Source organism: Cetorhinus maximus, unplaced genomic scaffold (assembly GCF_964194155.1).
Source record: "Cetorhinus maximus unplaced genomic scaffold, sCetMax3.hap1.1 HAP1_SCAFFOLD_241, whole genome shotgun sequence".
Taxonomy (NCBI): Eukaryota; Metazoa; Chordata; class Chondrichthyes; order Lamniformes; family Cetorhinidae; genus Cetorhinus; species Cetorhinus maximus.
The window spans coordinates 512,147-524,646 of record NW_027596203.1 but is presented as its reverse complement, the minus strand read 5'-3'; the positions used below and the strand labels follow the sequence as shown (position 1 = coordinate 524,646).

The 12,500-nt window shown below is 52.4% G+C and overlaps 1 protein-coding gene across 1 annotated transcript in view; it reads right to left on the bottom strand.

The window, feature by feature from the left end:
- Positions 1–12,001: 12,001 nt before the first annotated feature.
- Positions 12,002–12,500, bottom strand: part of LOC144673064 (uncharacterized) — a 12,768-nt gene continuing 12,269 nt past the window's right edge. Inside the window, exon 8 of the mRNA XM_078535061.1 lies at positions 12,002–12,009. Coding sequence (XP_078391187.1) covers positions 12,002–12,009 — 8 coding nt within the window. The remainder of the gene's footprint in view (positions 12,010–12,500) is intronic.

Sequence of the window (12,500 nt, the reverse complement as noted above, 5' to 3'; positions counted from 1 at the left end):
GTCTGTCCGTCTCCCTCTCTCTGTCTGTCCGTCTCCCTCTCTCTGTCTGTCCGTCTCCCTCTCTCTGTCTGTCCGTCTCCCTCTCTCTGTCTGTCCGTCTCCCTCTCTCTGTCTGTCCGTCTCCCTCTCTCTGTCTGTCCGTCTCCCTCTCTCTGTCTGTCCTTCTCCCTCTCTCTGTCTGTCCGTCTCCCTCTCTCTCTCTCCGTCTCCCTCTCTCTCTCTCTCCGTCTCCCTCTCTCTCTCTCTCCGTCTCCCTCTCTCTCTCTCTCCGTCTCCCTCTCTCTCTCTCCGTCTGTCTCTCTCTCTCCGTCTGTCTCTCTCTCTCCGTCGGTCTCTCTCTCTCCGTCGGTCTCTCTCTCTCCGTCGGTCTCTCTCTCTCTCTCTCCGTCGGTCTCTCTCTCTCTCTCTCCGTCTGTCTCTCTCTCTCTCTCTCCGTCTGTCTCTCTCTCTCTCTCTCCGTCTGTCTCTCTCTCTCTCTCTCTCTCCGTCTGTCTGTCTCTCTCTCTCTCCGTCTGTCTGTCTCCCTCTCTCTCCCTCTGTCTGTCTGTCTGTCTCCCTCTCTCCATCTGTCTCCCTCTCTCTCCCTCCTCATATTCAACAACCCAAATTGCCATCACGTAAATTGATTGCTTCAATGTGTTTGAAGATTTCGGTGAATGACCCCAAGGAATTGGTTTAATCTTTGGCAGTGGCTCTAGTTTCTGTGACGAGGAGTAACTGGGATCTGAAGGAGTTTGCTGCTCAGCTTTCTACGAGAGATTCCTGCGTGAGGTTTAAATCACTGTTTGCAATTGTGTCCTGAATAAATTGGTCAATATTTACAGCTCTGCCTCTATCTGTCCCTCTCCCAGCTCTCACACTCACGACCCATCACCGTGTGGGGGAATCACAGACACAGACCCACGTCTCGTCACCGTGTGGGGGAATCACAGACACAGACTCATGTCCCGTCACCGTGTGGGGGAATCACAGACACAGACCCACGTCTCGTCACCGTGTGGGGGAATCACAGACTCATGTCCCGTCACCGTGTGGGGGAATCACAGACACAGACCCGTGTCTCGTCACCGTGTGGAGGAATCACAGAGACAGACCCGCGTCCCGTCACCGTGTGGGGGAATCACAGACACAGACCCGCGTCCCGTCACCGTGTGGGGGAATCACAGACACAGACCCACGTCCGGTCACCGTGTGGGGGAATCACAGACACAGACCCACGTCCAGTCACCGTGTGGGGGAATCACAGACACAGACCCGCGTCCCGTCACCGTGTGGGGGAATCACAGACACAGACCCGCGTCCCGTCACCGTGTGGGGGAATCACAGACACAGACCCACGTCCCGTCACCGTGTGGGGGAATCACAGACACAGACTCACGTCCGGTCACCGTGTGGGGGAATCACAGACACAGACCCGCGTCCCGTCACCGTGTGGGGGAATCAGAGACCCGCATCCCGTCACCGTGTGGGGGAATCACAGACCCGCGTCCGGTCACCGTGTGGGGGAATCACAGACACAGACCCGCGTCCCGTCACTGTGTGGGGGAATCACAGACACAGACCCGCGTCCGGTCACCGTGTGGGGGAATCACAGACACAGACCCGCGTCCCGTCACCGTGTGGGGGAATCAGAGACCCGCGTCCCGTCACCGTGTGGGGGAATCACAGACACAGACCCGCGTCCGGTCACCGTGTGGGGGAATCACAGACACAGACACGCGTCCGGTCACCGTGTGGGGGAATCACAGACACAGACCCGCGTCCCGTCACCGTGTGGGGGAATCACAGACCCGCGTCCCGTCACCGTGTGGGGGAATCACAGACACAGACCCACGTCCCGTCACCGTGTGGGGGAATCACAGACACAGACCCACGTCCGTCGCCGTGTGGGGGAATCACAGACACAGACCCACGTCCGGTCACCGTGTGGGGGAATCACAGACACAGACCCGCGTCCCGTCACCGTGTGGGGGAATCACAGACCCGCGTCCCGTCACCGTGTGGGGGAATCACAGACACAGACCCACGTCCCGTCACCGTGTGGGGGAATCACAGACACAGACCCACGTCCGTCACCGTGTGGGGGAATCACAGACACAGACCCACGTCCGGTCACCGTGTGGGGGAATCACAGACACAGACCCGCTTCCTGTCACTGATTTGAAATGTCCAAGGTGTGAAAGCTCCCCGGTGTATATCAGTAATCTACTCCAGCTGTCTGCATAGTAACCATATCCGCTGCCCAAATATGTGTGTCTTGGAAAGACTCATTATTCATTAACTCAGTTCCCATTGTTCTTTCACAGGATGCAGATGTTGTTAGTAAGGCCGGGATTTATTAAACTGAAGGTCAATTAACAGTCAACCACATCGCTGTGGGCCTGGAGTGAAATGTAGGCCAGAGCAAAGCTATCAGTCCCTGTACTTTATCTAACCCCGTGCTGCACCTGTCCTGCGAGTGTTTGATGGGGACAGTGTAGAGGGAGCTTTACTCTGTATCTAACCCCGTGCTGTACCTGTCCTGGGAGTGTTTGATGGGGACGGTGTAGAGGGAGCTTTACTCTCTATCTAACCCCGTGCTGTACCTGCCCTGGGAGTGTTTGATGGGGACGGTGTAGAGGTAGCTTTACTCTGTATCTAACCCCGTGCTGTACCTGTCCTGGGAGTGTTTGATGGGGACAGTGTAGAGGGAGCTTTACTCTGTATCTAACCCCATGCTGTACCTGTCCTGGGAGTGTTTGATGGGGACGGTGTAGAGGGAGCTTTACTCTGTATCTAACCCCATGCTGTACCTGCCCTGGGAGTGTTTGATGGGGATGGTGTAGAGGGAGCTTTACTCTGTATCTAACCCCGTGCTGCACCTGTCCTGGGAGTGTTTGGTGGGGACAGTGTAGAGGGAGCTTTACTCTGTATCTAACCCCGTGCTGTACCTGCCCTGGGAGTGTTTGATGGGGACAGTGTAGAGGGAGCTTTACTCTGTATCTAACCCCGTGCTGTACCTGTCCTGGGAGGGTTTGATGGGGACGGTGTAGAGGGAGCTTTACTCTGTATCTAACCCCATGCTGTACCTGTCCTGGGAGAGTTTGATGGGGACGGTGTAGAGGGAGCTTTACTCTGTATCTAACCCTGTGCTGTACCTGTCCTGGGAGTGTTTGATGGGGACGGTGTAGAGGGAGTTTTACTCTGTATCTAACCCAATGCTGTACCTGTCCTGGGAGAGTTTGATGGGGACGGTGTAGAGGGAGCTTTACTCTGTATCTAACCCTGTGCTGTACCTGTCCTGGGAGTGTTTGATGGGGACGGTGTAGAGGGAGTTTTACTCTGTATCTAACCCCATGCTGTACCTGTCCTGGGAGAGTTTGATGGGGACGGTGTAGAGGGAGCTTTACTCTGTATCTAACCCCGTGCTGTACCTGTCCTGGGAGTGTTTGATGGGGACAGTGTAGAGGGAGCTTTACTCTGTATCTAACCCCGTGCTGTACCTGTCCTGGGAGTGTTTGATGGGGACGGTGTAGAGGGAGCTTTACTCTGTATCTAACCCCGTGCTGTACCTGCCCTGGGAGTGTTTGATGGGGACGGTGTACAGGGAGCTTTACTCTGTATCTAACCCCGTGCTGTACCTGTCCTGGGAGTGTTTGATGGGGACAGTGTAGAGGGAGTTTTACTCTGTATCTAACCCCGTGCTGTACCTGTCCTGGGAGTGTTTGATGGGGACAGTGTAGAGGGAGTTTTACTCTGTATCTAACCCCGTGCTGTACCTGTCCTGGGAGTGTTTGATGGGGACGGTGTAGAGGGTGCTTTACTCTGTATCTAACCCCGTGCTGTACCTGTCCTGGGAGTGTTTGATGGGGACGGTGTAGAGGGAGCTTTACTCTGTATCTAACCCCGTGCTGTACCTGTCCTGGGAGTGTTTGATGGGGACGGTGTAGAGGGAGCTTTACTCTGTATCTAACCCCGTGCTGTACCTGTCCTGGGAGTGTTTGATGGGGACAGTGTAGAGGGAGCTTTACTCTGTATCTAACCCCGTGCTGTACCTGTCCTGGGAGGGTTTGATGGGGACGGTGTAGAGGGAGCTTTACTCTGTATCTAACCCCATGCTGTACCTGTCCTGGGAGAGTTTGATGGGGACGGTGTAGAGGGAGCTTTACTCTGTATCTAACCCTGTGCTGTACCTGTCCTGGGAGTGTTTGATGGGGACGGTGTAGAGGGAGTTTTACTCTGTATCTAACCCAATGCTGTACCTGTCCTGGGAGAGTTTGATGGGGACGGTGTAGAGGGAGCTTTACTCTGTATCTAACCCTGTGCTGTACCTGTCCTGGGAGTGTTTGATGGGGACGGTGTAGAGGGAGTTTTACTCTGTATCTAACCCCATGCTGTACCTGTCCTGGGAGAGTTTGATGGGGACGGTGTAGAGGGAGCTTTACTCTGTATCTAACCCCGTGCTGTACCTGTCCTGGGAGTGTTTGATGGGGACAGTGTAGAGGGAGCTTTACTCTGTATCTAACCCCGTGCTGTACCTGTCCTGGGCGTGTTTGATGGGGACGGTGTAGAGGGAGCTTTACTCTGTATCTAACCCCGTGCTGTACCTGTCCTGGGAGTGTTTGATGGGGACAGTGTAGAGGGAGCTTTACTCTGTATCTAACCCCGTGCTGTACCTGTCCTGGGAGTGTTTGATGGGGACGGTGTAGAGGGAGCTTTACTCTGTATCTAACCCCGTGCTGTACCTGCCCTGGGAGTGTTTGATGGGGACGGTGTAGAGGGAGCTTTACTCTGTATCTAACCCCGTGCTGTACCTGTCCTGGGAGTGTTTGATGGGGACAGTGTAGAGGGAGTTTTACTCTGTATCTAACCCCGTGCTGTACCTGTCCTGGGAGTGTTTGATGGGGACAGTGTAGAGGGAGTTTTACTCTGTATCTAACCCCGTGCTGTACCTGTCCTGGGAGTGTTTGATGGGGACGGTGTAGAGGGAGCTTTACTCTGTATCTAACCCCGTGCTGTACCTGTCCTGGGAGTGTTTGATGGGGACGGTGTAGAGGGAGCTTTACTCTGTATCTAACCCCGTGCTGTACCTGTCCTGGGAGTGTTTGATGGGGACGGTGTAGAGGGAGCTTTACTCTGTATCTAACCCTGTGCTGTACCTGTCCTGGGAGTGTTTGATGGGGACGGTGTAGAGGGAGCTTTGCTCTAATTTCCAGATGACCTGTAACATAATCAAAACAAAACAAGGTTCCTGCATCTCTCTGGCTCATTTCACGTGGCAAAACATTTCACAACTGTTCAAAGGGCTTTGTTTTGAACTGTGGTCACTTGCTGCAGAAAGTTGGTAAGTTGCAGTTCAGGGTGTAACCTGGTGTGGATTTTGTGATGAAAGTCTTGCCTGACTGGGGAATTTCTTGCTAAGGATGTCAGATAAGGCGACTTAAAACCCAGCTACAGCGGAGGGGTCGGTGGGGGGAAGTGCCGGTGAGCTGGAGCTGGGCGTCCCCAGCGTACAGATGGAAACAAACACTGTCCCTCGGACTTATGCCACCGAGGGGACAACACATCGATTGGAAATAGCACCCTCAGGGGACACGATGAAACAATCGCCGATCGTTGCGGGGGAAAACCCCGTCTGGTCCGCTCCCGTCCCTTTAGTCGGGAAGGAAAGCTGCCGTCCTTGACCCGGCTCTGGACTCCAGACCCCACAGCAACGCGCTCGACTCTCGACCGCCCCTCCGCAACGGCCCGAGCAAGACATCTCAGCTCCAGGGGCGACCAGGGGGACAGGCAAACCAACGCTGGCCCGGCCAACGCCTGCTGCACCCCGCGAGAGGAGACGGGTGCCAAGACGTCAATCCCGGCTTCGGTCAGGGCCGCTCAGGCTGGCGCGGTGCCACGCCCGACCCTACTGGAGGGTTGCGAGCGCGGAGTTCCCGGGAAAGGTGCGCGCGGGTTTTAGGGGAGGGACAGCACCTTCCAGGCCTTCGGGGAGGTGGGAGACGGGGAGAGTACGGCAGTTTGCGAGGACATGGGGTGGGTGGGGGGAGGGCAAGGGTTGGGGAAATCACAGCCAGGCCCGTCCGACGATGGGGGTGGAGGGGGGGGTGCCATTAGGCCTGTCCATGGTGCTGCCCCTTTAAAAGAGCTGCCCGATTGGTCCCCACCGTCCTTTTCCCCCCTTCAAACGTTTGTCCGGTTCTGTTTCTGAACTGGAGAGAGAGTGGAAGCTGCACAGATAGTGGGTGGGGGAGGGGGGAGAGACACAAATTCACTCCTTGCTGCTCCCGCAAGCTAACCCAGCAGTAACCCAGAGCAGCTGGCCATTCGCTCCACTGCCATTTTGTGGGATCTTGCTCTGCACACCACGGGCTGCCTCCGTGAGGGCTGTTCCATCTGTGTGGAAAACCCAGAGTTGCCTCAGGGCGACGTGACTCTCAGGCTGAAAATGTTGATGTCACAACGGGTTCTGAGATGATGCTCAGGGCTAAACCACACACAGGCAGACACACACACACACACACAGACACTCACAGAGACACACACACACAGACACTCACACACACACACACACACACACACAGACACTCACAGAGACACACACACACACAGACACTCACACACACACACACACACACACAAACATTCATACACACACACACACATAAACATTCACACACACACATACATTCACACTCAGAGACACGCACACAGACACACACACAAACATTCACACACACACACAAACATTCACACAGACACACACACAGACACACACACAAACATTCATACACACACACATAAACATTCACACATACAGACACACAGACACTCACACACACACACACATAAACATTCACACACACACACACATTCACACATACAGACACTCACACACAGACACACACACACAAACATTCATACACACACACATAAACATTCACACATACAGACACACAGACACTCACACACACACACACATAAACATTCACACACACACACACATTCACACATACAGACACTCACACACAGACACACACACACAAACATTCATACACACACACATAAACATTCACACATACAGACACACAGACACTCACACACACACATAAACATTCACACACACACACATTCACACATACAGACACTCACACACAGACACTCACGCACACACAAACATTCACACACACACATCGATTACAAAAGTCGGGAGGTCATGTTGGAGTTGTATAGAACCTTGGTGAGGCCACAGCTGGAGTACTGTGTGCAGTTCTGGTCGCCACATTATAGGAAGGATGTGATTGCACTGAAGGGGGTGCAGAGGAGATTCACCAGGATGTTGCCTGGGATGAAACACTTAAGTTATGAAGAGATGTTGGATAGACTTGAGTTGTTTTTGTTGGAGCAGAGAAGACTGAGGGGTGACCTGATCGAGGTGTACAAGATTATGAGGGGTATGGACAGGGTGGATAGGGAGCAGCTGTTCCCCTTAGTTGAAGGGTCAGTCACGAGGGGGACATAAGTTCAAGGTGAGGGGCAGGAGGTTTGGGGGGGCGGATGTGAGGAAAAACTTTTTTACCCAGAGGGTGGTGAGGATCTGGAATGCGCTGCCTGGGAGGGTGGTGGAGGCGGGTTAGCCTCACATCCTTTAAAAAGTACCTGGATGAGCACTTGGCACCTCATAACATTCAAGGCTATGGGCCAAGTGCTGGGTAAATGGGATTAGGTAGGTAGGGCAGGTGTTTCTCACGTGTTGGTGCAGACTCGATGGGCCGAAGGGCCTCTTCTGCACTGTGTGTGATTCTGTGAAAGCGAGTCTCAGTGATGGCGACCAAGAAACTATCATCGATTATCGTAAAAACCCATCGGGTTCACTAACGCCCCTTTAGGGGGAGGGAAATCTGCCGTCCTTACCCGGTCTGGCGTACACGTGACTCCAGACCCACACAGCGACGGGACTGACTCCGAACTGCCCCTCTGAAGTGGCCGACACTCAGTTGTATCAAACTGCTACGAAGCCTAAAGGGAATGAAACCGGACGGATCACCCGCCATCGACCCAGGCACCGGAAGCGACAGCGGCACACCCAGCCCTGTGGGCGTACCCACACCGCAGGGACCCTGCAGCGATTCAAGCGGGCAGCTCACCACCTACCTTCTCCAGGGGGCAGCTAGGGATGGGCAATAAATGCTGGGCCCGGCCAGCGACGCCCACATCCCGTGAATGAATGAAGGAGAAAGGTACACAAGCCACACAACGCTCACAGACACGCCACACAAAACACTCTCCCAGCTGAAATCTATATTCAGTATCAGGATCTCCTCCTCTCTGTCTCCCTCTCCCACCATTGTTCTGGCACTCACAGCACATCTCTCTCTCTCGATATCTCTCTCTCTCTCGATATCTCTCTCTCTCGATATCTCTCTCTCGATATCTCTCTCTCTCTCGATATCTCTCTCTCAATATCTCTCTCTCGATATCTCTCTCTCTCTCGATGTCTCTCTCTCGATATCTCTCTCTCTCTCGATATCTCTCTCTCGATATCTCTCTCTCGATATCTCTCTCGATATCTTGCTCTCTCTCTCGATATCTCTCTCTCAATATCTCTCTCGATATCTTGCTCTCTCTCTCTCTCTCGATATCTCTCTCTTGATATCTCTCTCTCTCTCGATATCTCTCTCTCGATATCTCTCTCTCGATATCTCTCTCGATATCTTGCTCTCTCTCTCTCGATATCTCTCTCTCGATATCTCTCTCGATATCTCTCTCTCGATATCTCTCTCGATATCTTGCTCTCTCTCTCTCGATATCTCTCTCTCGATATCTCTCTCGATATCTTGCTCTCTCTCTCTCTCTCGATATCTCTCTCTCGATATCTCTCTCGATATCTCTCTCTCGATATCTCTCTCGATATCTTGCTCTCTCTCTCTCTCTCGATATCTCTCTCTCGATATCTCTCTCGATATCTTGCTCTCTCTCTCGATATCTCTCTCTCGATATCTCTCTCTCGATATTTCTCTCGATATCTTGCTCTCTCTCGCTCTCTCTCGATATCTCTCTCTCGATATCTCTCTCTCGATATCTCTCTCGATATCTTGCTCTCTCTCTCTCTCTCGATATCTCTCTCTCGATATCTCTCTCTCGATATCTCTCTCTCGATATCTCTCTCTCGATATCTCTCTCTCGATATCTCTCTCTCTCTCGATATCTCTCTCTCTGTCGATATCTCTCTCTCTCTCGATATCTCGCTCTCTCTCTCTCGATATCTCTCTCTCTCTCGATATCTCTCTCTCTCTCGATATCTCTCTCTCTCGATATCTCTCTCTCTCTCGCTATCTCTCTCTCTCGATATCTCTCTCTCTCTCTCGATATCTCTCTCTCTCTCTCGATATCTCTCTCTCGATAACTCTCTCTCTCTCTCGATATCTCTCTCTCTCTCTCGATATCTCTCTCTCTCGATATCTCTCTCTCTCTCTCGATATCTCTCTCTCTCTCGATATCTCTCTCTCTCGATATCTCTCTCTCTCTCTCGATATCTCTCTCTCTCTCGATATCTCTCTCTCTCTCGATATCTCTCTCTCTCTCGATATCTCTCTCTCTCTCGATATCTCTCTCTCTCGATATCTCTCGATATCTCTCTCTCTCGATATCTCTCGATATCTCTCTCTCTCTCGATATCTCTCTCTCGATATCTCTCTCTCGATATCTCTCTCTCTCGATATCTCTCTCTCTCGATATCTCTCTCTCTCGATATCTCTCTCTCTCTCTCGATATCTCTCTCTCGATATCTCTCTCTCTCGATATCTCTCTCGCTCGATATCTCTCTCGCTCGATATCTCTCTCTCTCGATATCTCTCTCTCTCTCTCGATATCTCTCTCTCTCTCGATATCTCTCTCTCTCTCGATATCTCTCTCTCTCTCGATATCTCTCTCTCTCTCGATATCTCTCTCTCTCTCGATATCTCTCTCTCTCGATATCTCTCTCTCGATATCTCTCTCTCGATATCTCTCTCTCGATATCTTTCTCTCTCTCTCGATATCTTTCTCTCTCGATATCTCTCGATATCTCTCTCTCTCTCTCGATATCTCTCTCTTGATATCTCTCGATATCTCTCTCTTGATATCTCTCGATATCTCTCTCTTGATATCTCTCTCTTGATATCTCTCTCTCGATATCTCTCTCTCTCTCTCGATATCTCTCTCTCTCGATATCTCTCTCTCTCTCGATATCTCTCTCTCTCTCGATATCTCTCTCTCTCTCGATATCTCTCTCTCTCTCGATATCTCTCTCTCTCGATATCTCTCTCTCTCGATATCTCTATCTCTCGATATCTCTATCTCTCTCTCTCTTGATATCTCTCTCGATATCTCTATCTCTCTCTCTCGATATCTCTCTCTCGATATCTCTCTCTCGATATCGCTATCTCTCTCTCTCTCTCTCGATATCTCTCTCTCTCGATATCTCTATCTCTCTGTCTCTGCCCCTGAACGATATTCATTTATCTTGGTGTTTAGTCGCTGCCTGAGAAGCTCTCAGTACAGAGTACCAACCCTGTGAGGCCACACAGCTAGGGCTTTGAACAAGGAAAACGGATACCCACAGGGCGCAGCACCTGAGTAATTTTCACACCAGACATGGAACCACATCAGCAAATATGAAAAAAGTGTTCAAAGGCACATATGTCGTGAGAACAGTTTTTAAGGACGAGAGGGAGGGAATCCCAGAGCTCAGGGCCACCCAGGCAGCTGAAGGCACGGCCGCCAACGATGGAGCGATGGGAATCGGGGGAGAGTCAAGAGGCCAGAATTGGGAGGAGCGCAGAGATCTCGGAGGGCCGGAGGAGGGTACAGAGATAAAGAGGGGTGTAGGGGCTGGAGGAGGTTACAGAGATAGGGAGGGTTGTAGGGGGCTGGAGGAGGTTACAGAGATGGGGAGGGTTGTAGGGGCTGGAGGAGGTTACAGAGATAGGGAGGGTTGTAGGGGGCTGGAGGAGGTTACAGAGATAGGGAGGGTTGTAGGGGGCTGGAGGAGGTTACAGAGATAGGGAGGGTTGTAGGGGCTGGAGGAGGTTACAGAGATAGGGAGGGTTGTAGGGGGCTGGAGGAGGTTACAGAGATAGGGAGGGGTGTAGGGGTTGGAGGAGGTTACAGAGAAAGGAGGGTTGTAGGGGGCTGGAGGAGGTTACAGAGATAGGAAGGAGTGTAGGGGCTGGAGGAGGTTACAGAGATAGGGAGGGTTGTAGGGGGCTGGAGGAGGTTACAGAGATAGGGAGGGTTGGAGGGGATGGAGGAGGTTACAGAGATAGGGAGGGTTGGAGGGAGCTGGAGGAGGTTACAGAGATAGGGAAGGTTGTAGGGGCTGGAGGAGGTTACAGAGGTAGGGAGGTTTGTGGGGGCTGGAGGAGATTACGGAGATAGGGAGGGTTGTTGGGGCTGGAGGAGGTTATAGAGATAGGGAGGGTTGTAGGGGCTGGAGGAGGTTACAGAGATAGGGAGGGTTCTGGGGGCTGGAGGAGGTTACAGAGATAGGGAGGGTGGTAGGGGTTGGAGGAGGTTACAAGGCAGGAGGGTCCCCACAGTACTGACCCTCCAACAGTGTGGCACTCCCTCAGTATTGAACCTTCGACAGTGCAGCACTCCCTCAGTACTGACCCTCCGACAGTGCAGCACTCCCTCAGTACTGACCCTCCCACAGTGCAGCACTCCCTCAGTACTGACCCTCGGACTCTCAGCGCTGGACAGGTTTCCTGTGTTTTATTCTCTGGAAGATTTAGTTTCACACACGCCCTCCTGAGACACAGATGTGATATGATAACCTGTTATTTTACTGCTGCTGTTTATTATTTCAAAAACTGCCACCAAGCAACCCACAATCAGGTTCCGCCACAGGAATGATTAGACTGGATCTCCTGCCTCAGACCTTTCAGGTACCCTCCCTTATCAAATTTTTGTGCTACGTAATTAAATTCCCACACTCCCAGTCATGTACGGGCAATAGAAAATGAGGCAATCGATGAGGAATTTAAACAGCTAAAACCGAGAGAGACAGAAAAAGGGAGAGGGAAAATCAGAGACATGGGGGAAATTAAGTAAGAAGGGAGATAGAGGAAATGTGTGAAAGAGTGTGGGGGAGAGAGAGAGAGAGAAAAGAGCGGGGGAGAGAGAGAAAGTGTGGGAGAGAGAGAGAGAAAAGAGTGGGGGAGAGAGAGAAAGAGTGGGGGAGAGAGAGAGAAGTGTGGGGGAGAGAGAGAAAGTGTGGGGGAGAGAGAGAAAGAGTGGGGGAGGGAGAGAGAAAGAGTGGGGGAGAGAGAGAGAAAGAGTGGGGGGAGGGAGAGAAAGAGTGGGGGAGGGAGAGAGAAAGAGTGGGGGAAGGGAGAGAAAGAGTGGGGGAGGGAGAGAAAGAGTGGGGGAGGGAGAGAGAGAGAAAAGAGTGGGGGAGAGAGAGAAAGAGTGGGGGGAGAGAGAGAAAGAGTGGGGGGAGGGAGAGAAATAGTGGGGGAGGGAGAGAGAAATAGTGGGGG